General features: G+C 46.9%; 5 protein-coding genes across 5 annotated transcripts; 3 read left to right on the top strand and 2 right to left on the bottom strand.

Annotated features, from left to right (window-relative positions):
* Positions 1-1,003: 1,003 nt before the first annotated feature.
* Positions 1,004-2,471, bottom strand: CCNB1IP1 (E3 ubiquitin-protein ligase; the record flags this gene model as incomplete). The annotated part of the gene is made up of 6 exons (XM_031151226.1): positions 1,004-1,107; positions 1,157-1,432; positions 1,486-1,857; positions 1,910-2,031; positions 2,084-2,323; positions 2,395-2,471. 6 exons carry the CDS (start codon positions 2,469-2,471, stop codon positions 1,004-1,006), a joined length of 1,191 nt encoding a protein of 396 aa, XP_031003352.1.
* A 4,398-nt stretch (positions 2,472-6,869) lies between these two features.
* GAL4_1 (Regulatory protein GAL4) lies at positions 6,870-9,469 on the top strand (the record flags this gene model as incomplete). Its single annotated transcript, XM_031151225.1, has 4 exons — positions 6,870-6,909; positions 6,985-7,213; positions 7,321-8,458; positions 8,513-9,469. 4 exons carry the CDS (start codon positions 6,870-6,872, stop codon positions 9,467-9,469), a joined length of 2,364 nt encoding a protein of 787 aa, XP_031003347.1.
* A 2,919-nt stretch (positions 9,470-12,388) lies between these two features.
* Positions 12,389-14,199, bottom strand: nae1 (NEDD8-activating enzyme E1 regulatory subunit; the record flags this gene model as incomplete). Its single annotated transcript, XM_031151224.1, has 5 exons — positions 12,389-12,738; positions 12,788-13,097; positions 13,156-13,719; positions 13,774-13,943; positions 14,007-14,199. The coding sequence occupies 5 exons, from the start codon at positions 14,197-14,199 to the stop codon at positions 12,389-12,391; spliced, it is 1,587 nt and encodes a 528-aa protein (XP_031003346.1).
* Positions 14,200-14,999: 800 nt separating this feature from the next.
* On the top strand, positions 15,000-16,174 carry RKI1 (Ribose-5-phosphate isomerase; the record flags this gene model as incomplete). Its single annotated transcript, XM_031151223.1, has 3 exons — positions 15,000-15,543; positions 15,596-15,942; positions 16,052-16,174. The coding sequence occupies 3 exons, from the start codon at positions 15,000-15,002 to the stop codon at positions 16,172-16,174; spliced, it is 1,014 nt and encodes a 337-aa protein (XP_031003351.1).
* A 4,850-nt stretch (positions 16,175-21,024) lies between these two features.
* YOR389W_0 (Uncharacterized protein) lies at positions 21,025-22,600 on the top strand (the record flags this gene model as incomplete). The annotated part of the gene is made up of 2 exons (XM_031151222.1): positions 21,025-22,467; positions 22,493-22,600. 2 exons carry the CDS (start codon positions 21,025-21,027, stop codon positions 22,598-22,600), a joined length of 1,551 nt encoding a protein of 516 aa, XP_031003350.1.
* Positions 22,601-22,859: the final 259 nt, after the last annotated feature.

The following is a 22,859-nucleotide window of genomic DNA, read 5'->3' as shown; positions in this document are numbered from 1 at the left end:
TACTAATTACTACATATGCAGTCACAAGCCTAAATCACTATAGCATCTTATACTACAATGCCCTAAATATAGTAAAGAACGCAAAAGACTAAAAGACAGTGTCCCATTTAGGCTTAGCCTATGCTCCCTCTTTAAGACGAAAATCGGACGGTAGCATCTGCTAACCTTTTTAGGTGAAACGGGTATTAGTACCCGCAAATGGCGGCTTAAACGGGCAGAATTTAATAATGACTAAGCATTACGGCTTAGAAGTCTCACCGCCCACTTTTACCGATTAAATCCATTGATTTTTCCCAATTTTGGCTCAGAATGCATAAGAGCGCGATTGCAGCATAAGAAACGGCTATGCTAGCTGACCGCCTTTGCTTTCTGCCACTTTTGATTCACTTTTTATTTATTAGTTATGCGATTTTTAGGGCTTTAGGGGACTTTTTATTATGGCGTCTCTGCTTTATAGACCTAGTCCGCATTAGGCTTAGTCCTACAGATTCCAACCGGAAACATATTGACATATCTCTTGACTGTATTACTAGCCCGCGCTAGCATTAGGCTAGCGCCGTCCTACATAGTCTTAGACTCACACAGGACGTTAATGGAATAAATAAATATGCTATTACAATCGGACGATTTAAACGGGTGGTTAAGAAGTTATAGGTGATTTCGTGAATTCGGAAAAAGTTGTATAGCTGAGAGGCATAACCTCTTCGCGCACAGCGAGCATAGGAATAGAAGACAAGGATACCAACGGAATCATATAGACTAGTCACGACGAGCTAGTAGACGTGATCACAAAGTGATGCAACACCTGTGATACTAACAATTGTTGAACATCTGATTTGATTGCTTTGAAACAAGAGGAACAATAAACAAAGCGACTGTATAACCACTTCTTACTCTCTATATATTTCTTTAAAAAAAGAAACAAAACAATGAAAATGTTATTAGCCATTGATAGTTAGTTGAATAGAGCAAAAGTCTATAGCAATGTAGAGAGAAACAGTGATCAGTATTGACCAGTTTCGTTTGAGAACATGTTTAGGGCTCGAGGGGGAGCAAACGCGGAGTCACGAGAAATTTGAAATACAGGGACTGGCCGCTGCGCAACTACTGCCGTATGAGCTAAACAGGTGGTAAACGAGGTGAGCTGTAGACGTACCTCTTGATCGGACAAGTGGCCTAGTTGCGCCATTTGCACTTGCTGGATTGCTGACTTTCATACCTGCACTCATGCCATAACCAGCAAAGCCAGAACCCCCACCGGTATTGGCACCGAGATTTGCGAGTGGCTGCCGAGGAGATGGTCTTTTCTGATGCATTGGGGTTCCAATAGGACCATTGAACTGCATGTTGGAAGGCCCAAGCCGAGAGAGAGGTTGGTTTTCAGGCGCGAAACGTTGCCGATGGGTAGAGGGAGTTTGGATAGGTTGATTTTCTGCAAGACAATTAGCTTCGGTACATGTCAATCACCGAAATTCGAAACCATACGCTGGGTGCTTTCCCGGATACTGTTACCAGCCCATCCATTGCCGCCATTGCTGCCTCTGAAGTTTGGAGGACCCATATTTCTCCCATCGTCAGGAGGGCCCGTGTTCTGCAGAGATATTGACTGCTGATTGGTGAAGTGGGGCTGTTGATTCTGCTCTTCTAACCTGTCAGCATATCGATTGGCTGTCACAGAAGCCTGAATCGTGTGGTCCACGGCGTCAGAAGCGGCATTCTGCACCTGTCCCAGCATAGCCCGACGCTTCAACTTATCATATAGTTCTTGGGTTTGTAAATGCTTGCGAGTCTTTTCCCGCAGCGCTTGGAAGAGCTCCTCGTTCTTGCGCCTGAAGCCATCCTGATCCACCTGCATGTCTGCAGCACTTATTAGCAGAGTATGGCACTGGTAGGCTTGCCGGGTACTTACTGGAGACCTTGTTACGCAGATTGGATATTTCCGAATTTGCATCGCTGATTATTTTGTCCATTTGCGTGTTTAATAAGGAGTACTTTTCCGACAAATTTTTGGCCATGTATTCTTGATAGACACTGGGATCAAGTTAACAAGGGCGCGTGAGCAGACGAGGCGTGCTCAACCAACATTTCTTGTGCTGTTTGATATGCCCACCAACTCAATGCCCTTCCAGCGCACTCCATGATGGTATTGGGACTTAAACCGCTGAGGACGCTGGTCTTGTAATCTTCGGTGGGGTTGAGGTTGGTGACAACGACATCGTCGGGGTTGGGGAGGTAGGCGTCGCAGGCAGGGCAGATACGACGCATACCATCATGCTGACCGGAGAGTTGGCATCTGTTGGAGCATTCAACACAGAAGACATGGCTGTGGGGGGAAGAAATATATGTTAGCAGTGGCAAGACGGCGGGATACTGTTTATACGATACAATACGTACCTGCAAGTGGTGACAACGGCGTGGTCATTGAGCTCTTTGCGACACTTCAAATCGTTGCATCGCAATGTGTATTCCATGTCCCTGGAAGGTTCTTTTGCTGTAAGATTTGGAGTTGAGTGGAGTGGGGCTGGATTGGTGGAGTACACCATAGAAGGGGGTGGTGGGGGTGAGGTTGGGGTTGGAAGAGGAGGGACTTGCCATGCTATGCTATGCTAGTGGTCGCCCGATATCTTCTCTTCTCTTCTCCATTCTTTCCTAACGGACAGTATATTCCCAACTCAATGCCCACACTGCAAGTATTTCACCACACATGAGTTTTTCTGCGTCGTACAGTATTAATGCTCAAGGTAGTTTCTGTGGCCTCCATGCAAAGTCATCCAAGTAAACTATCCTACCCCTGTCCCCGTTAAAGAAACGTTTTACTGTTGTTCATTTTCTGATGTGCAATTCGGATACGAGCTTCAACACTGGGCTTATATGGCTTCGAATTCCCCCCTCCTGCTGCTGCTGCGTCTATGGGCTGCCATGGTACAGTAGTCTAGTGACGTTGATCCCTCTTAATGGTGGCTCAACCCGGAGAAGCATTTGCAATATTTTCTTCATCTTCTTAATAGTCAATATCTGGTCGTAGACCGCAATTGATCTCCCAGCACTAGTAACCGTGGCTGTAGAGCAAAGCTCTATGTACTCGATGCTGCCACGTTGATGTGTGTAGCCTTTAACGCATTTCACGACCACAATAGGATGGATGCAGCCTTATATTACTATATTTCAAACAATGCACTATACGTGTGTATTTATTCGCCTTGCGTTCCATAGTGTCGTGTATAATGTTCTCTGCAGCCCCAGTTAGCCATACGTACTTATACGCGTCCTTTAGAGAAATTGAGCCATCCTCACTTTTAGTTTAATCATCTGAGTTGTGGATTTGCTGAATCCCACCACTTGAATATCTGTTGAAGTCGCACAATACACCGTGAAGATATGCCTAAAATATATCTATACTTTTATTTTGGCTGGCGACATTCCAAGCTAGTTAAGTCCATGGTCCTAGCTTTGTTCCTAAATTTTTTTTTTTTGGAATAATATCTAACATTTTGAAGTTCTTAAACATCCATGCGGCCACTGTTTGTTCAGACCTGAGTTGTGCTATCTATCCACCTTGAGACGAGCGCAGGAGAAGAAACTTACTCATACTGTAGCTAGATATAAGCTCTCGGACCAAGTTGTCCGAAGCTTCACAATATTTATCTTATGTATTGCTCGACCTTCTACCGTGTGTGAGAAACACAAGAAAATCTTGGGCCATTTCGCGTCTGCTATATGCCGTAGAAAGGCGTTAAATTAGCATCCCGAGACAGTTAGCTTTCTAGTAATACATTTTCCTCAACGAACTGCTACTATCCTGCATATCAACTTCGAGGGTAGCTATTGCTGCAAAGTCGTTTTCCCTAGACCATCTATTGAAACCGCCCAGCCCTAAAGTATTAATAACTCCCGACTCTATTCTTGCCTTCGGTGGCCTTTATAAAGGAAAACAGGTTCAACGGGGTCCATATAAGCAAAACTCGAGGGTCCTGACCAAGCCGAGTAGTTGATAGACAGCAGTCATAGCACAGGGAGCGAGGAGGGTGAATCAATAAATGGCCGCTGCAACCTCCTAAAGTGTCCTAAGATATCCGCATTATTAATACATGGACACAGTGGTCTCAACGAATAAATTCATTCACACTTCATTAAAGCTGGTAAGACCTGCATACCCCCCGAATTATCAATGCTAATGCCAATCGAAGTTTCATCGAGCTGGATTTTCTTTTAGCAGCAGATCATCTTTAGAGGCTTCGATTAAGGAGCCAGGAACAAGAGTTTAATGCAGGTTGACTTGCTTTGAGTCCATAAGATATTAAACTCATTGAATGCCAAGAATATCTGGCGCATACCGTCGCGATAAGTCGTCGGGTAAGAATACATGGCCCTCGCCTCGGATAAAGGTGCTTGAATGATCGTACCTCGCGTACCTCTATATATGTGCACGACAGAGGCATAAGACGAAAGTATTAAGATGCTCGAGCCAGTAAAATCGAGTGATGAAAGATGGGTTTTTTGGTCCCCTGGGGATTGTTTTCTCCGCTATTTCCATTTGGTTTCACCTTTTTGCGTCGAGCAAGGGGAGACGAGATGAGACGCTATGTCCTTTTTGGTACACGAGCAAGTGCATTCGCTCTCAACGCTCATTGGTTAAGCATTAACAACCTTTCAACACTGGGCCCATTGCCGATATTTGGTATTATACGCGGCTTGATTGGTCTCATGGAGAACAGTACCTGCAGAGTGGACATGTCACAAAGTACTAATTCCTGATCGTGGCTAGTGTTCATTGGACAGGACGTCTCTGGGTGCGATGGTCATAGTCGAAGTAGAAAGAATAGGGTTCTGTGCGCGCAGCATTTGAACCACTACAAAGCATCCTAACCTTCACAAGCCTCATAACATCATCTTATTTGGATTGAAGCGGGCTAGCATGGCAAGAGGGGCCGATACTATAGTCCGTTCTACGCCAAGGTTTCAGTCAGTCCTTTTTCCCAGCTAGAGAATGGTGACATGACGCGGGCTTATGGGGCCGCTCTCAAGATATCGTTCTGCGACCGCTAGTTCTGATGTTCAAGCAGGTATGCTTTCCAAGGGGCAATACGACGTTATCTTCAGTAGCGGGGACATCGGCGGGTTACCTAGAGTTGCTTCCAGACTAATAACCAGGGGACACTCTACGATTAAGTATTGAGATCTAAATCCGTAATAGATTCACAAACTCAATCAATTCTCCAACCTTCTTATAGCTTCAAATCTATTGATGACGCCACAGAGGCGGTAACGATGAAGATCGTGCACGGCACGCGCCTGTCTTCCAATCCGTCCACGGTTCATGGTCCACTTTGTGTGGCTTTGTATATGTGGAGGGCCGACAAGCTTTTGGACAAATCGGTAATTAAAGCGAGTAAATCCTAGTGTCCTGGCTTTTCGCTACCATGGTATGATATCAACTCCGCTGCATGACATGGCAAAGGCTCGGACAGGGATCATGAAGAGAAGTGGCATCATAAAATAAAGGACATAGACACAAGATCTTGACGCGGCGTTTGCGTGCGATACTAGATTTCAAGTAGATACCTACGTATATAAGTAGTGCTGAAATCATATATGGTAACATAGTAGAAGAAGATATATGTCTTGGACTGTGGTAGCCGAAGGCAGCGAAAGACTAAGGACGTTGTCCTAGGGTCAAACCCAGCATTCCCATTTCCGAGACATATCGTACGTACCTGTATGCCATTTCAAACCTGGATTAAAAATGCAAGTATGCTGTAGCAAAAGAAGACGGGATAGCAAATGATCTCTTCGCCATGTCTCCGTAATACACTAGGGCTATGTAACGGGCTGCGTGGAGCGCATGAATATAAAGTGTGGGGAAGAAGTTGGGGTTACAAGCGCCACACAGTAAAGTCTGGAGAAGAAGTACTGCAATCTGCGGTATGTGTGCAGTACTGTAAGTACGGGAAGCATAAGTAGCAAGGAACAGTTGCGGCGCGCATTGACGATTGGTTCTCCGGGCCATTAGGGCCAGCACTCCTTCCCGGAGGCTACCATGGCAGCGATCAGATGAAGGCGAAAGGTGAAAAGTGATAGAGTCTGGGATCCCGGGACGGGCACTAAAAGGCCTGGAGAAGGATTTCCTCACTACCTAAGTACCCACTCACTGTAATGTGGCTCGCCACCAACTAACAAATACAACAATGCCGCAGTATGCCGCAGTACATCAGCCCTCTCTTGTACTCCTAGCTATCATTTTCACAAGTCACGAACACCCCCTCTTACAGTATTATAGACCCCCGGACGTATAATAGATTCTCTATGATCAAGCTTCATAACGGGTTTGTATTATGTGTTCTTAAGACCAGTAGTATCAAGGAAATCATAATGCAGCACTCTAACCGGAACTCGCACGAGAACTTGGGAGATACTGTGAGGAATTCGTTCACTCATATATATTCGCAGTCTGCCGACCAGGTACTATCAATCCAGCCAGCTTCTTGCTTTGTTGACGCAGCGAAAGAATCGTTCGTACAGCACCGCTTATCATCCATACATACTGTACAGTACTCGAGTATTACTGCATTAAATGGAAGCTCCCCTGTTCACCAGTCTCGCTGCCGCTGTGATTGCCCGCTACTGAGCGCTCCCGCTGCCGCCAAAGTACCGCAGACGCAAATCATCTCAGGGGAGGTTTGGTTCCTACCCCACCCCAGCAGTAGCAGCTTCTACGTCCACTACTGTGCCCTACTAGACTTCATCCCACCGCTCCTAATCGCAGCACATAATTAACTACTGCTTCTCCTGCACCTTACTTGGTTGGTATTTCTCCAGACTCCTGGCAGATTGGGCTGTAGAAATTGTCCCAAGGGACGTACAAGCTCTCCATGACTCCTTCACCTGGTTCATCCAAGATGTTCCATACTTGTAAGATGAATCTCCCCCAGAGCGTACAATGGTATAACAATTGCGTTATTAACACTTTCTTTTTCTGAATTGCAGTTCAAGGTCTGGCGCCGCCCCAGACGGCATCTGAGCAATCGCAGGAAACACCAAGACCCGCACACAGCGGGGTCTCTAAAAGAATCACAACTCCACACGCATGTGCAGAATGTAAAAGACGGAAAATCCGCTGTGATGGGCGACAGCCTTGCGGTCAGTGTCTAGGATGCCGCTCGCCCAAGCCATGTTACTATGACAAACACCGACAGAGGGTTATCCCTTCACGAAAGTAAGTATGCGGCATTCCGAATCCAGTGGCGGGGTATATGTAGAGTAGAAATTACATGCCGTACAACAATGAGGGCATGCATGACATGAGTGCTAATGAGGCCGCAGGACTCTTGATGCCCTCTCGCAGTCTCTAGAGGAATGCAGAAGCATCCTCAAACGCTTGTATCCCACTCGGGATGCACAGTCACTGCTTTCACTAACCCGCCAGGATCTAATTGCTCTGCTCGATCGTCCAGGACCGCAAGGTCTACCATCTCAAATGTCGCCGACAGGCACGGGCTCGAACACATCTCCGCTCTCCCAGGAATTCCAGTCTCCCATTGCATCCAACTCGGACGATGACCGCAGTCTTGCCAACCTGGAGCAGATCCCCAGCCTGGATATGGAGTGGGACGAGGAGCGGCGCAACCGAGATCCCATACCAGCAGAGGCCGACGACGTGAATGCTCTTTCGCTCTCGATGGATCGGCAGTCCTCGTACTTGGGCGCCAGCTCAATCAAAGCAGCATTCTTGGTGATGCTCAAGGTTGCACCGATCCTTCGGTCATTCCTTGCACCACCTCAAAATGGTACTGGCAATGGAATCACCAATGGAACCAGCAATGGCAACAAGCAAGGAAACGTTGCGGGCAACTATCCAACACCTCGGACTGAAAGTTCGGTGAAAAGCTTAAGCTTGCCTACAATTTCATGGTCTTCGGATGGGCAAACATTGATTGATGCATACTTCAATCGTGTCCAGATCTTTGTGCCTATGCTGGATGAGCCATCTTTCAGAGCCGATTATCTGAATGGGCGACGCCAGGACGCGCCATGGCTTGCCTTGCTCAACATGGTCTTCGCTATGGGCAGCATCGTCGCCAATAAATCCGACGACCACACGCACATTAATTACTACAACCGAGCGAAGGAGCATCTCGGAATTGATAGCTTCGGTAGCGCTCATTTGGAGACTTTGCAAGCTTTGGCATTGATGGGCGGCTACTACCTGCACTACATCAACAGACCCAACATGGCAAACGCGGTTACGGGAGCAGCTTTACGCATGGCCTGTGCAATGGGACTGCACCGAGAGAGCATGCCCGAGCAAAGCGGCAATGCCCTTGTTAGGGAGCAAAGACGGCGGACTTGGTGGAGCGTATTCTGTCTTGACACTTGGGCATCTACTACTCTTGGGAGACCTTCGATGGGAAGATGGGGACCTGGAATCACCATTTGCTCCCCCGAAGAAAGCCTTGATCCGGTCAGTCCTGAAAGGGGTTTCAATTTTACCCTTCAAAAGCTAACCTTTCCCTAGAAAATAATGGGCCAGAATGCTGGCATAATTCCTTTGATTGAAAACATCAAGTTCTGTAAAATATCTACGCAGATCCAAGATGTGCTCGCCCAGTCACCGCTTCTCCGCACCGAGGACCGCACAGTTCTAGACGGCCAGCTTGTTGCGTGGCACGATAGCCTTCCCTGGATCCTCAAGTCAGCGGAACCATGTGCCGAATCTATACACACAGCACGTTCTGTCATGAAGTGGCGCTACCAAAATATTCGCATTGTTCTTTACCGACCAGTCCTCCTGAATCTTGCCAACCGTGGAAACGAAGGCCAGCCGAGTCAGGAAGAGCTGGCAGCAGTAGCTAAGTGCCGTGCCATAGCCAAACAAAGCATCGAGGATATTGCGGGCGAATGGACCCAGAACCAGATGCTTGGCTGGAACGGAGTCTGGTTCTTGTACCAGGCTTCAATGATTCCTCTTGTTAGTATGTTCTGGGAGTCTTGGAACACACAGCTCGTGAGAGATTGCCAGGTTCAAATTGAGATTGTCCTTGAAGCGCTTGAGGGCATGTCTGATTGGTCACTGGCGGCAAGAAGGAGTCGGGAGGTTTTGGTGAAGATGTATGAGGCGAGTAAGAGGCCTCCAACAAGACAAACAAGCCCTCGAATCGGACCGGTGGTGGTAAAGGGAGAGATTGGCATCAAAGGGTTAACACCGCCTTCTATGAACGGTGCCAACGGAATGACACAAACGATGAATGGACACGGAATGAATGGGCAAGTGATGGACGGACTTGAAGTTCAACACATAGATATGATAGGAGAAGACGGAATGGTCATGGTAGATCACCAAGCCGTATGGGATCTCGATGGGATGCTTTGGGGAAATCTCCCAGATGGACTGGATATTCCCTTTGATCGGATGCTAATGGACTTTGACGATGCAAGCATGGGATACGGCGGGAATTACCTGATGCAACAATGACGAAGTTTCGTTTGGATTTCCTAGGGTCTTGAGTGGGGATATAAAACATTGATGAGGTTGGGGAGGTGGGCATTAAATCATCGATACCCGGACGGTTTGGTGGTGCAATTTTTTTTGTGGCCTTTTACATACCAAATTGTTTCACGAGGCATCGTTCTGTATTACGATCTGAGTCACAGTTTCATTATGTGTATATTCGAGAGACCACTGTTATATATTCCTTTTTACATAGCAAGCATATGCACATAAAACTCAAATAACGAATTCAATCCTCAAATCAAGTCCATGAAGTCGATGAAACACCGAGGCATAACTATCTCAACTCAACGAACAAGATATGGACTTCCTTACTCCCAGAGCCCAGGTACCACATAAGCGGTCTCTCCCCTTGTCCTCGTGACTAGATCGATGCTGTTATCTTGCATCACTTCTCGCCTCCTTTCATTTATTTCCTCCCCTAACGATTCCCCACATCCGCCACCGCATCTAGGACCTGAACTAGCTTTTCACATCTTGCATCGCAGGTCTCCCGATACCAACATATACTATCCCACCAACGTAGGTAAATCAACAGGTACCAGCACCATACCTTCCAAGAGCGCATATTGGGCGCATCTAATGCCTGAAGATATGTCAACAACCTAAATTAAAGTTCGCGCCCAACCACAGACACATGCACGTAAGGTGGTGGTCCCGTTCGGCTGACGTAGGAGACGTATTTAAAAGAATGCGTTTGAGCCTATTCAGGCTGTTCGTCATCGTTGGCGCTGGGGTGTGGGGATGCTAGGGGCCGCAGGATTTAGAAAGGGGCGTTCGGCATACTGATGCGTATTTCGTTAATGTCCTTGAGCTATATTTTCAATGTATAAATTGTACTTAGTGGCAAGGTGAGAAAGGTGGAATGCAAGAACCAAATAGTAGAGAATCTTGGAGGAAGTCGAAAGGAGGGCTGAAAACAGAGGCAGGATGTCGGACTAACTGAAAATAAAGTCGAGACTGAATGAATTAGCATTAAATGAAAACATATAGATTACTGAAAGGGGAAGGAAGGGGACAAATCTTGCTATTTACGTCAACTTTAGGGGAGGCAAATGATAGAGAATAAATTCGTGCTGAACGCGCTTGGTGTATGGAATGGAGTCTTTGTCCGATGGCATACAACTTGTTTGAAATAGCTGGCGGCAAGTGAAGGTTAACTTAAACTCAACCTCCGATACTGTAACATGGCAAGATTGAAAGATTGGTACTACCATTACACCGCAGGAACCCTCGCATACGCCCCTCTCCCCGTATTCCTTCCCTATCCCAATAGAGTTGAAGCCGGGATATGAAAACACTATAAAACTTTAAATGAAAGCTCGATTGCCCTCCTCGGATAATCGGGACGAACGATGATCGCCTGCTAAGATGTCCATATGCCTTCACTGCATTTTCTGTCTTTGTGCTAAGTAGGTATTGATCGAGGAGTGAAAATCCTCTCTTCGGCTTCCCAGCTCCCCACATTCTTTTCCATGTCAAAGCACTACGGTCACTTTCCCCAACCCCTACCCTACCCAATGTGAGGGCCTCCCAATCTTCCATGACTCTGGTAACATGTAAATCTGGACCGTCTTCACCTTCACCCCTACCTCTGCTCATCACTTATATATGTATGCACGTCTTCTCCACCTGTTCCCCAAATCTTGGCTGCATCCTCGCATAACCCCAACGGCATTCAAGACCGAAGCCCTACAGGGTTCCCCACCACGCACCCCTAGATCCCAAGGGTTCTCCGCAGACCCCAGACCCCAGACCCCAGAATACGCATCACTGCCTGCGGCCCCCCTGAATCTACGGATTATCTCGTCGCCGAAACTGGACCTTGCATCCTCACTGCCGCGGATAACGCTGAAGTAATGAGAAGCATGCAAATGGTGCTGTTACTGCTGTACCGAGTTTGCCGACTGGCGGACGTTCAATATTAGGATATCTTGGTGTTGTCAAAAAAAAAAACCTGGGGAGAGGTAACAAGGGGGTTCTAATCAAGTTGAACGGACGAATGTATCATGGGAGTTTAGAAGCTAAAATGGTAAATTTGTTGATTTTAGACTTTTGGCGAGGAGAGCCGAGCCGAGACTAGAGGAGGGGTCTACGGGTTTCGGAGATAGATCTCGATAGATTGAGACGAGGTAGACGGCATGGCTAATGTGGAGCGTCGGGCCGCTAGCTAGCTGGCTTGTTTCGTAATTTCTGTAACGCAAGCATAAAGCTATGCTTCACTAAAATATAGGTGGAGGGATATAGGACCGAAGTTATGATGATGGTGATAGCGCAGTCTGATAAAGGCGGGGAACGGATGAGGAATCATGGGGTGCTTGGTGGGGAGTGACACAAGTATTGCATGGAGGTTGATGTCGTTACGGGGATTGAAAAGGAGGTGTGTGATAGAATGACACGTGGACTGGGCATCGAGGCCACGTGCGAGTTCGTGAGATGGAGATGTGCTCCAACATTTGTACTGAGCTTATGAAATAAAGTAATTTGTGTCAAGTGAGGGCTGTGAGAGTTGCTTGTCCAATGCTAGACTTTGGTCGTAAGTGCACATGAAAGACGACTCAATGTGACGATGCTACCTATTGCTTTTAGGTAGCTTTTGTGGGAGTCCTGCAATACTAGTATAGAGGTCATGTGTTTCTAAGCTCTCATTTTGGGACATCGCAATATAAATGACAGGACGCTAATCGAAATGCTTCAAAGCCCAGATAACGCCATTATGCAGATTTTCATGGCTCCATTTGTATCCTTGTAGTATCTACTGCTGCTCGCAGTGGACGTGAAAAGCGTTATTCATTATTGTCGATTTCATTGTTTCTCTCGGCTTAACAGATCGTCAAATTAGTGCTGCCTTTTCTGCCCTGGACGGGTACTCGTAAGTCGTAGTCAGATTCTCAGTACTTGCGCCCTGCTTATGATACCATCAAACACGCACGTGTTATCGATGGGTATATATTGCTTGGTGATGATCTTGATCACTTCCTGAGCGACCATGCCACCAGTCAGTGCAGAGATATTATGCAGCTCTCCACCCTTGGCTCGAGCGACCTCTTCGGCGGCTTCCACGAGACGTTGATTATCGGAAGCACCGAGAACATCTTTGCCTACTGTGGCAAGAATATCAGATGAGCTTGCAGAAGGTAAGTGTGATGTTGCGTTCAGGGATAGATAGATTGGCAGCAGTGACAGAGGCATCATTGTCAATTCTGCCGTCTTATCATTCTCAAACTCCTGGCCTGTACTCCACATTAGCACGCTCTGATTATGGAAGTGTTAATCACCCACTAGCAATAGTTTGTATGCTGGGTGGTGTGGAATCTATTCCCCGAATGAGCTTGATGAAAGCAGCGTTCTTGGAGAAAGTTTCGATTTCCGCCACTTCAACATCTTTGCCACTTGGGTGAGCACGAACGATTTCTAGCACCTCCGAAATGTCGCGACGGGCTTTGGCCTTGTAAATGTTCTGGAGCTGTACGTAAATGGTCGATTGCGCCTTCATGTCTGGCACTGAGCCTGGCAATGGAAGTGCATTATGCTTTCCGTAAAATTGTTTAATAGCATCAGTTATGACCCAGAAACTCGAGGAAGCTTCTACCTGAGTTAAGCGCGTCTGATTAGCGTCTGAAGCTTGATATTGCAGAGGAAAATTCTACCTCACTAGGCTTGTAATCAAACACTTCCTTGACAGAGCTAGCAAGGCTAGGGGCAGAGATTGTTTTCAGTACAGCAGCTGTCGCCTCGTCAAAGTTTTCCTCTCCTCCTTCTGGGTTGTCTCTCCGTGCTCCGGCAGAGACAGTGTCTCTGAAAGCGGTCTTTTCTTTGTAGGTCGAGGGAAGTGATCCATGGATGTCCTTCCATTTCCCGAGGTAGTGAAGGAGGAGCGCAACGTATGGGATGTGGCCATGCTCGTGGGCGCTTTGATTTTCAATATCAGCCGTAACATCCGCCGCAAACTTTGAAAGCTCTGGCCATGGAGTGAGAAGCCTAAGGTCTGTAGTGGCTGTAGATTCAGGGTGTGTATCGACGATGGGGAATGTTCCAGGAAGATGAATACGGAAGTAGGAATAGAAGCCGGCCGAGTGTATCGAAAGTAGGGGCACTTGATTTTTCTCGGCGTACTTTTGGACGAGAGCAAGACTCTCGGCTTCGATTGGGAGGGAGTACATGATCAAGGTAAAATTATGTCCGTGCCCAAACAGGCTCTCTAAAGACTCGCCCTGTGCAATCCTGTTAGTGACTTCCTTGCCTCTGGGATCATGCCGTGGACTTACCTTTTCCCGTGGGAACCAGTCGCCTTTGACGTCTGGATTGAGTTCCTGAAGCAGCTTTACGCAACATTCGGACCTTGGCTTGCCCAGGCAGTCTTCGTCGAGAAAGAAGTTGACGCCTAGATCAGCGTGTTTTACGGTGGCATTGTCTGCAATAGTAAACTTGCCAATGCCTTGCGGGCAATTAGCAATGGCGGTCAAGAGAAGGGGGAGGAGGTAATTAGTTGGTAGCATACCTGGAAGGACAAGGTTCTTCAAAGTCTCCACACCAACAGTGCCTGCGCCTGAGTTGAGCAGTAGAATGTGGGCATCCTCAAGAGCTTGCTGTCCACTTGCAGCCCATAGACGAAGCTGTCGGTCATACTTCTTCTCCTTGTCGGAAGGGCCTTTGAGGATAGGAGGCGCCTGGTCTGTGATGACTGCGGTCATGGTGGAGGGGGAACGGGGACGGCTGTGGACAGAAGTGTTCGGAGATGGAGACTGAAGAGAATGGTACCGACTTTTTGTAGATGTCTTCACCAAACTGTGGGAATAGGTATGGCCGTACCGAAGGTAGATATTATCTGTATTACGGATTTCAAAACAAAAGATACCTGCATGTCACAGTTAAACAGTCATAAATAGGTATGAGATGAGGATGAGATGAGTACGATAAGTGTTCGAGAGCTCTTATCTCCCCGTGACATTAAACACTAGCTGTATTTGACTAAGTACTTGGCTGAATCATCTACCCCTCCATGCCACCGGACTCCGACACCGCCATGCTATGTGCTGTCATGGCATGTTTATGATTTCTACGTATATCTTCAACTTCACGTCGGTACTTGCGGCCTTTTGAGAACCCCTCCCGTCTCATCCCATACCAAACCATTTCCTACATACCATTCAATTTCATGGACTTTGCCCTTCGACGTTCCCTCTCATTACCTCGATTAGCCTGCAATTCTATATCCACATCCACATCCACATTCATATTCAGCTTCTCCAATTTTAAGACAGCAACATCAGCTTTGAGGCCGTCAGGACCTCCGGCGCGTCTTTTTCCAGTGTACTCCTGCAACACCAAACCTCTCACATATCGCCCGCGGAGAGTGACATCCATATTGAGATCGACTTCTCTGCGGCTTCGGAACAGTCACGGCCTGTCCCAGAATTGTCGATCCCTCCATCTCAACCTCAACCAGAACCTCCCAACCTCAATTACCTATTCCCGTCCTCGTACTCGAACAATGGCTACCTCTGCCTCCACCGCCCCTGCTCCTGAGAATGCAGCTCCTCCTCTCACCAACATACCACCGACGAAAGCTCTAGATACTATAGAGGCAGCAAAACGAAGGGCCGCGTACAAGGCAGTAGAAGACCACTTCGACACATCCTACAAATATATTGGCATTGGCTCTGGCAGCACCGTGGTCTACGTTGTGGAAGCAATCGCAGTAAAGGGCAGAGCTGTCACCGACAAGATGTACTTCATCCCTACTGGGGACCAGAGCAAACAATTGATCATTGAGGCAGGCCTTCCACTGGGGAGCATTGATTCCTTGCCGCCAGTGGAACAAGGCCATCAAGCAATTCTGGACGGTGTTTCAGCTCTGCAAGTTGCTACCGGTTTACAAGATTTGGGCTTAAAGGGGAAGCGTCAAAGTCTGGACGTTGCTTTCGACGGTGCTGATGAGATAGATGAGGATCTTAATTGCATCAAGGGAGGCGGAGCTTGCCTATTCCAGGAGAAGCTCGTGGCAACAGCCGCCAAGAAGTTTATCTGCGTTGCAGGTACTGTAGTCTGGATGTTCGGTCAAAGCTTTGCACTAATGTTTTGTCTTAGATTCCCGGAAGCTTCAGCCTCGTCTTCTTACCAAGTGGAAGTCTATTCCAATTGAAATAGCGCCTCTATCAGCTCCAACCATAAAGAGAATTCTCATAACTCTCGGCTCGCCAGATCCTGTAATTCGTCAAGGAGGCAGTGCCAAAGCAGGACCGGTCGTCACAGATAATGGCATGTGGATAATAGATGCTCCATTCCCCCCTCTGCTCTTGGTTTCTGATCTCAAACACGGAGACCATGGAGATGGAGAGCATGGTACATGGGAAGTTCATCATTTGGGTAGAAGACTGAAGAGAATCGTGGGAGTTTTAGAAGTTGGCCTGTTTCATGGTAGGAACGGGATACAGGTAAGTCGTCTTCTAAAGGTTGAAACAGTGTCTCGACTTCCGTGGAACATTCTTCAGAACCCTAAGTCCTAATATCAGGCGATGCTGACTCCGAGATTCTGACATTCAGGTTGCAAATGCTGGCGAGGAAGGAGGTGGACAACGTCCAGTGGCAGCATACTTTGGTATGGAGAATGGTGAGGTCGAGGTTAGAAATGCCAAAGAGATCGGTGGGGTGAAGTCACAACCTTGATCGGGGTGCCACCAAGTTGACCGATTTGCTACTCACAAGGGCCGAGACGCTCACTGGGCAATAGAAAGGGATAGACCTGGTTTTTGAGTATTGGGACTAACTCTTACAAACACCGAACTCCTGTCCAATCCCATACCCATCTATGAATTTACTCCATATGCCTGGCCTTATATCAAACCTCAAATACCAAGACTTCCTTGCGCCGCCAAATTGTCGAGTTTCGTTACTTCATTAAGCCCTTGTCTATATTCATAATTTTCCTCCTCATTTGCTTTATATGGTACTGAACCGACTCCTTTGAGTTCGAAGTTCCATGGCCGAGGGCAATTTTCTCGTGGGACTCGGAATTCTGACGATAATCTTCGACTGCAACGGATGTGTTTGTATTTTCGCGGTCGAAATTAAAAGGCTCTGCACTTGGAGAATCATTGTGACTATATTGGCAAGCGTCAGTCACAGTAGGGATGGTATGAATCGACTAGTACGGTACCTCGATTCCGAACCAGTTGTTGCTTCATTAGACATTTCGGCTTGAGGGAAGTAGCATCTGAAATGTGTTCGTTCGCTCTCAGGATATTACGTAGCACTCTAGATGAGATGGCTTAAGATGTTCCTATAATATTGAGTCCAAATACTTCATCATCGTCTGACGTATTTAAAGGGTTCGAAAAGTTGTCTTCATTGCACTCAACAGCACCTTAGACACGATGTGATTACACGGCAAAGCATTTCACACCCGGAAGCTACATCCCATCAGCTACTGGTTATGATTTTCCCCAACTATTCGAGGCGGTACACGAAGAAGCCATTACACAATGCACGAAGCCTCCCTGATGCTGCATTTGCCAAGGTCCTCCTTCCAATTAAGGAATATGCGGTATTAATGCCTAGTGGCCAGAAAACGGCCAGCGTGAGTTGTCAGCGAGTCGGAGAATTGCTCACCAGCCTGCATATGCCTGGCGCATATGATTGGACAATCGTGGAAACGCTCTGCAGCCCTGGAGATACACTTCTTCTAGAAGGATTTTAGAAGGAAGGATCAGACCGGGTTCTTTGCAACCTCAGCTGAAGATAAGACCAGCCACCGAATCAGGACTCAGGACTGAAACTCATACGCGTCTATGACTTGCAGTGGTTTACGTCCACACGATGTCAGCATGAAGATGGATATCACGGCACAGAAAAGTAAAGATCAGCTAGCTGTACAGGGTCGGGATTTCCTGTGTAAAGCACGCTGCCTAACTGCCTAACTACCTCTGTATGTCGTGGACTATCTCAAAAAATGTTCCACTGCCTCTGGGCCACAAGGGACTTTTCTGGCTCTGACCGGTGTCCTAGTTCTAGATAAGCCGTTTCTTCCAGTATGCTTGATGATGATAAGCGGCAAATGATATGCAGTCACTGGATTCTTAGCTTCCAGGCAGTCCGATGGAGCTCAATGATCTTACGATGCCTACCAACTTCCAAGATTCTGCTAGGTTCTTCGATGGGCTATGAGGCAGCACAGCCCCACGCTTTTATCCAAAACACTACCAAGCCGAGTGAGATACACTTGCATGACCAGTGGAAGGATCAGTCATGATCATATTCCCGTCCCGTCCCGGATGAGGAGGCATTGAGGCTCTACACCACGGACGGGACTGTAGCTAGTCATCTAGCTGCTTGGCTATATTACAAGTATACTGGAATATTTGACCGTGTGGAACATTTCCGATCGAGAACGAAAGCGTCCAAAGGGGCGGCCCACGGCTCTGGGAGGAGTATTTCGCTTTCACGTGACTGATGCGGAACTTTACTTCCCTGCGCGAAGCCGAAGCTCAGTGGACTCCTCTGCAAAGTACGAAGACACTACGAAATACTAGCAAAGCGCTGTCGAAGAGGTCAACAGTCGCTAGCATTTTCAGATACAGATAGGTGACTTTAATTTCATCCTCTCAGCCTCCCAGATCGATCGAGAGAACCTTATTCAATTTCTGGTTTTATTGGTGTTATCTTGATGATGTAGAGATACCACAGTGGCACGAACGTTGGGTCGACTTGCGGATAGAATAATGGACTATCGTTGAAGGTGTTCACGAGGTACGAACAACTTGACACTAAGCGCCAGCATTTATTCCAATGACCTGAACGCCACACTGTTAAAAACGTAATAACTTGGATAGAAAATCGTAATGCTTCAGAATTGTAAATAGCCATTAGCATATTGTACGCCTCACCTGTTTTGCTGGAAATTTACCCTTAATTTACACGCTAAAAGGTACTACCATTCGCCTTCCAATCGGCTACTACATCCATAGTCATTCATTCTGCAGCAGGAAAGCTCTCAATGGAATAATATCAAAAGTCTCTATCAATGCCTGGTCTTCAGCCACCTAATGGAAATATCTTCCTGCTACGGTATTGGTGTTCTGTATCTACATGCCCTCACTGGCGCCGGCGCAGATGCACCTTCTTCCCCTTTGCTCCAAATAAAAGGGCGCGATCGGAAGACGGATTGGTCTGAATTCAAATGTTCAATCAAAGTGCTTGGCTTGCTTAAGTAGGGTTGTATTTTAGGAGAAGCACCTAGGGAAAGACAAGAAGAGGAGTTCTACTCTAAAACCCCGGTATTTAAGTTTTAATTGCCCATTGGAGTAATGGACCATGTAATTTAAAACCAGTACAAATTTACATTTAGCAAATCCAACAGCCATCTACTTGAGCATTGTAATCCCAAAGCCCTTTCTTTAGGTAAGACGAGAAGGACTTGCCCCAATGCCCCTGGCTCAAGCGAGTACTAAGCACGCTCGCAAAAACCTTTCCAACATACGAGGAATCAGATCAGCGGGTGGAATGAGATAGATGAATTAAATTCAAGTCGAGAAGATTAAATTAACTTGACTTATAGTAACCCAACTAAGAATATATTATACTTAGACTTAATTTAACCTAACTGAAGTCGACTTAAATCGACTTAAATAAAGGTAGCGTTTTACAGATACGTTGATGCTAATAGACTTATCAAGCACATAGTTGAATTATTGGGTAGAATAATGACAATATATAGCAAGCATGATGATTGCTACTACGCCCGATGGCTTCTTGACAATATGTTAAATAACAACAATGGCTTGACTCATGTCGTGCTCCAATGCTCCAAATAATATGCACCTCTTTTTGAACCCGTCGCTCTATATGTTAGGGAGAAAATCCATGTACCTCGTTTCTATCCCAGGGACGTGATGCATAACTAGTATATTTCGACATTCAGAGACATCTGTATTAAACTCAACCCGCCAAGCCTGCCCAAATGAATCGGAAAACGGGCGTCATAGAACATAAAATTCATATGCTGATATATGTTCATGAAGTTGTCGTTGCGAAAGGTGAAAGAGGGATTGTAGCAGTCGAAGTATGCTATACAGGGGAAGAGCGTGATGAAGCGGCGAGAGGAAATGTATATAGGTGTATCGAAACCAACAGTGGGCAGGAGCTCCGAGCCACGTCCAACATCACTTTTCCAATCACACAATCTTTAGAGGATGGGCCTCATATATGCAACATGTTCCCTTCCCTTGTCAAAGGTCTCAAACCGCCACAGTGGGCTTGTCCCCCTTGCCTTCGGAGCTTTTGTTGATAAGGGCTGCGGCTCCCTATAATAACATTAGAATTACTTGTCCAAGAGAAGTAGACATCCTTTAAGTCGAAGCATTTGTCTATCACATCTGTCGACTAGGCAGCTTGGAAAACATGCTAGCTAGAGGTGAAATGCATGTCTTATGAAATGAAATATTGCAAAGACAATCATCTTTTACCAGCTTTGAAAGAAATGCATCACTCGTTCAATGACTTACGATAAGAACAAGGACTGCCATTATTGCCCCTAAGACCACGAGAATATCCATCGTACTTTGTATGTTACTGAAGACAGTGGAGGTAGTGATGTTGGGGTTCCGCTAAGAGGTGAATCGTGAAGTATTAAAAAGATTGAATTTGGAGAGTTGAAGATACCAGGAAGACAAACGAGTATAATGGAATATGAGTTGGCGGGATCAGAAGGGTTATATAAAGGAGGGCAATTGGGAGGTAGAGACCACTTATTAAGGAATTCCATCGCCCTGACCTCCATCCCTGGACAATGGACCCTCGTATCGTGAAAGGCTGCATCTCCAAGGATACTTACTTACTATGCTCTAAAGCAAATAACTATTTCTGGAAACCGCGCCTCAAGATGGAACTGTTCATTACACCAAATATGTAGAAGCTGAACCACCCCTTTGCTCAATCGAGAATGGCCATGGGTATTGGCATATGGTCTATACGAGCCCGCCTCACAATAGTTGGCTAATAAAGTGTATATGTCCATACGAACCTGCCTAACAATGATTAGCTAATGTGCATATGATATGTTCCATGCTTCGCAGCCCAATGAGGGGCGTGACTTTCCGTACGGGCCGCACTACGGAGGTATATCCTGACGGGAAATCTAGACATCAATACGCCGTATGGGGAGCCTCGAAACGGTAGCGAATCGCATCCAGTTCTATACGTTAAACCCGTTTTTACCCCTGAGCTACATATTTGCCGAGAGACATGCTCTTTATCCACGTGATGTGGTACTATCATACCTTATTATGTATGTGCCTAGGGGGTCCGTGCAGTTATGCCTTAGATATAAGGGTTACATTATCTGCGAAACTTTGGACGAGATAAGAAGTGGACTGGAGTTGAATTTGACGCGTGTTGCAGGCGTCGTCAGCTGTAACTTCACAACAACTCACTGAAAATGCGATTTGTTTTCAAGCTCAGTTCATACCTCTAGCCCGAGCTCCGACTGCAGCTTTTGACCCTCCAACACGATTCATATTGATATGGCTCGCTCGCACTGGCATATTCTTCCTCCGCTCCTTTGCTTATCACTATCGGCCCAAGCGCAAGTGCGGCCAGAGCAAGCTCCCCTCTTCCCGTCTATTGACAGCTATGGGCCGAGTATAGAGATTGCACGCGAGAATGGTCCCCAGATCTTCAATGCACTTCACTCCTCGTTGAGGCAATGGGGCTCCTCCCTCAAACACAATGGGATGAGTTACTTCCCGGCCAGTATTCCAGCAGATACGATTCTATATCATGGCGCACGCGCACAAGATCCCGTAAAGGGAATGGAATGGCTTGCATTCGAAATTGAGCACGCAGAGTTGTTTGCCAGATCAATGGGAGTGCGTCCTCCAGGTGGAGGACCCCCAGGTGGAAGACCTCCGGGAGGAAGACGGCCTGGCGTGCCAGAACGCGGCACACCTCCAGACGAAGAGGTTTCTGAGTGGAGACTTGTTCCACCATACGATGTGGACATAAACCAAGATGCTTCTGAGTCACCACATCGTGTTCCCCCACCGAACAAAGAAATGCCAGGCTACCTTCACGAGTATCGCACCAAGCGAGAGTTATCTTGTCTCTTGTACCTCGATGGAATGTCTGCAGGCAAGACATCCATGGGTACTTTGGATACGCAAGATGTTGTACTACGCAATAACACCAACTCAACTACGCCTTGGGATGACTACCAGCGCGCAAGAGATCTATGCGATCTTGGTGTTGAATGGGGGCTGGAAGGCTTTATTCGCATGGAAGGAGGATTCGAACTGATACTGTGCAACTTCACCGATGGCCTGGATTTCCTGTCGGCTAGAAAGAGACCCAAATACGATCAACCAGAAGCATACAATGAAATGTTTCAGCTTGAATACTCGAGAGGTATCGCAGCCAGATTTCAAGGCCTCCCAGCTAGTAGATTGACCATTGATCGTTCTTCAATGGTATCTGCCTTCTTCTACCCACTCAATCTTACAAATCCGGACGAACTCAGGCCTGAACTTCCCAGGCTGGTCTCCTCTGAATCTGAAGTGATCGCGCGCCTCAGATCAGATCTACGCCAAGTAATGTCGGCAGATAAATCTCTTCAGCGCAACAACATTGATTGGCAAGGAGTGGTAGATTTGATTGTTACACGGTACTCTGACCGGTTGCAATTCATGGCCTCTCAAAAGGCCACGCAAAGGGGTATCCAATCAGAAATTAACCTCCTTCTGTCGAACTTCATCGATTACAACAGCACCGTCGACGTCCGAACGGCAAAGAAGATCTGCGCTATGCATTATTTGCAATCCATATATCCAAAAACTACTCAAGATTACTTGATCTATGAAGCGGTCTTGAGCGTCTCGCGGGAAATTTGCAACACACTCTTTGAAGTAAGAGACATCATCCTTCAACCGGAGGACAGCGGTTCGTTTGGTGCAGATAATCCAAAGTCGCCAGTGAAAAAGCTGCTAAGCTATTTAGATTGGAGCACATGGCTCGAGTGTGGTAAATGTGAATACGAAGAAGTATGCTTTCTTGCTATCTGGCCTTGGGGAAGTCCGGAAGATCATTATCAGCCCAGGTGTTTAAAAAACGATGATATTTCTGGTCGGCACGGATATTGGGATTGATTTAATTTTTGGAAAACGTTCAAGCGCAAAGAATATACCCCTCCTGCTTTTCTCTCAGGCAACCGCGACCACGCCGTGACACTACACATGTGACTCACCAACTAACAGCCCTCTGCCTGCGAACAAGACGGGACAATAAAGCTGAATAGGCCTGCCTTCTTACACTAGCTTACGGAAGCACGAAAAGACCAAAATTCGCAATTTACTCTTGTCTAAGG

This window comes from Lachnellula hyalina (genome assembly GCF_007821495.1).
Source record: "Lachnellula hyalina strain CBS 185.66 chromosome Unknown contig00126, whole genome shotgun sequence".
Taxonomy (NCBI): domain Eukaryota; kingdom Fungi; phylum Ascomycota; class Leotiomycetes; order Helotiales; family Lachnaceae; genus Lachnellula; species Lachnellula hyalina.
Note: the sequence above shows the minus strand (reverse complement) of the source record. Positions and strands in the feature narration are given on the sequence as shown.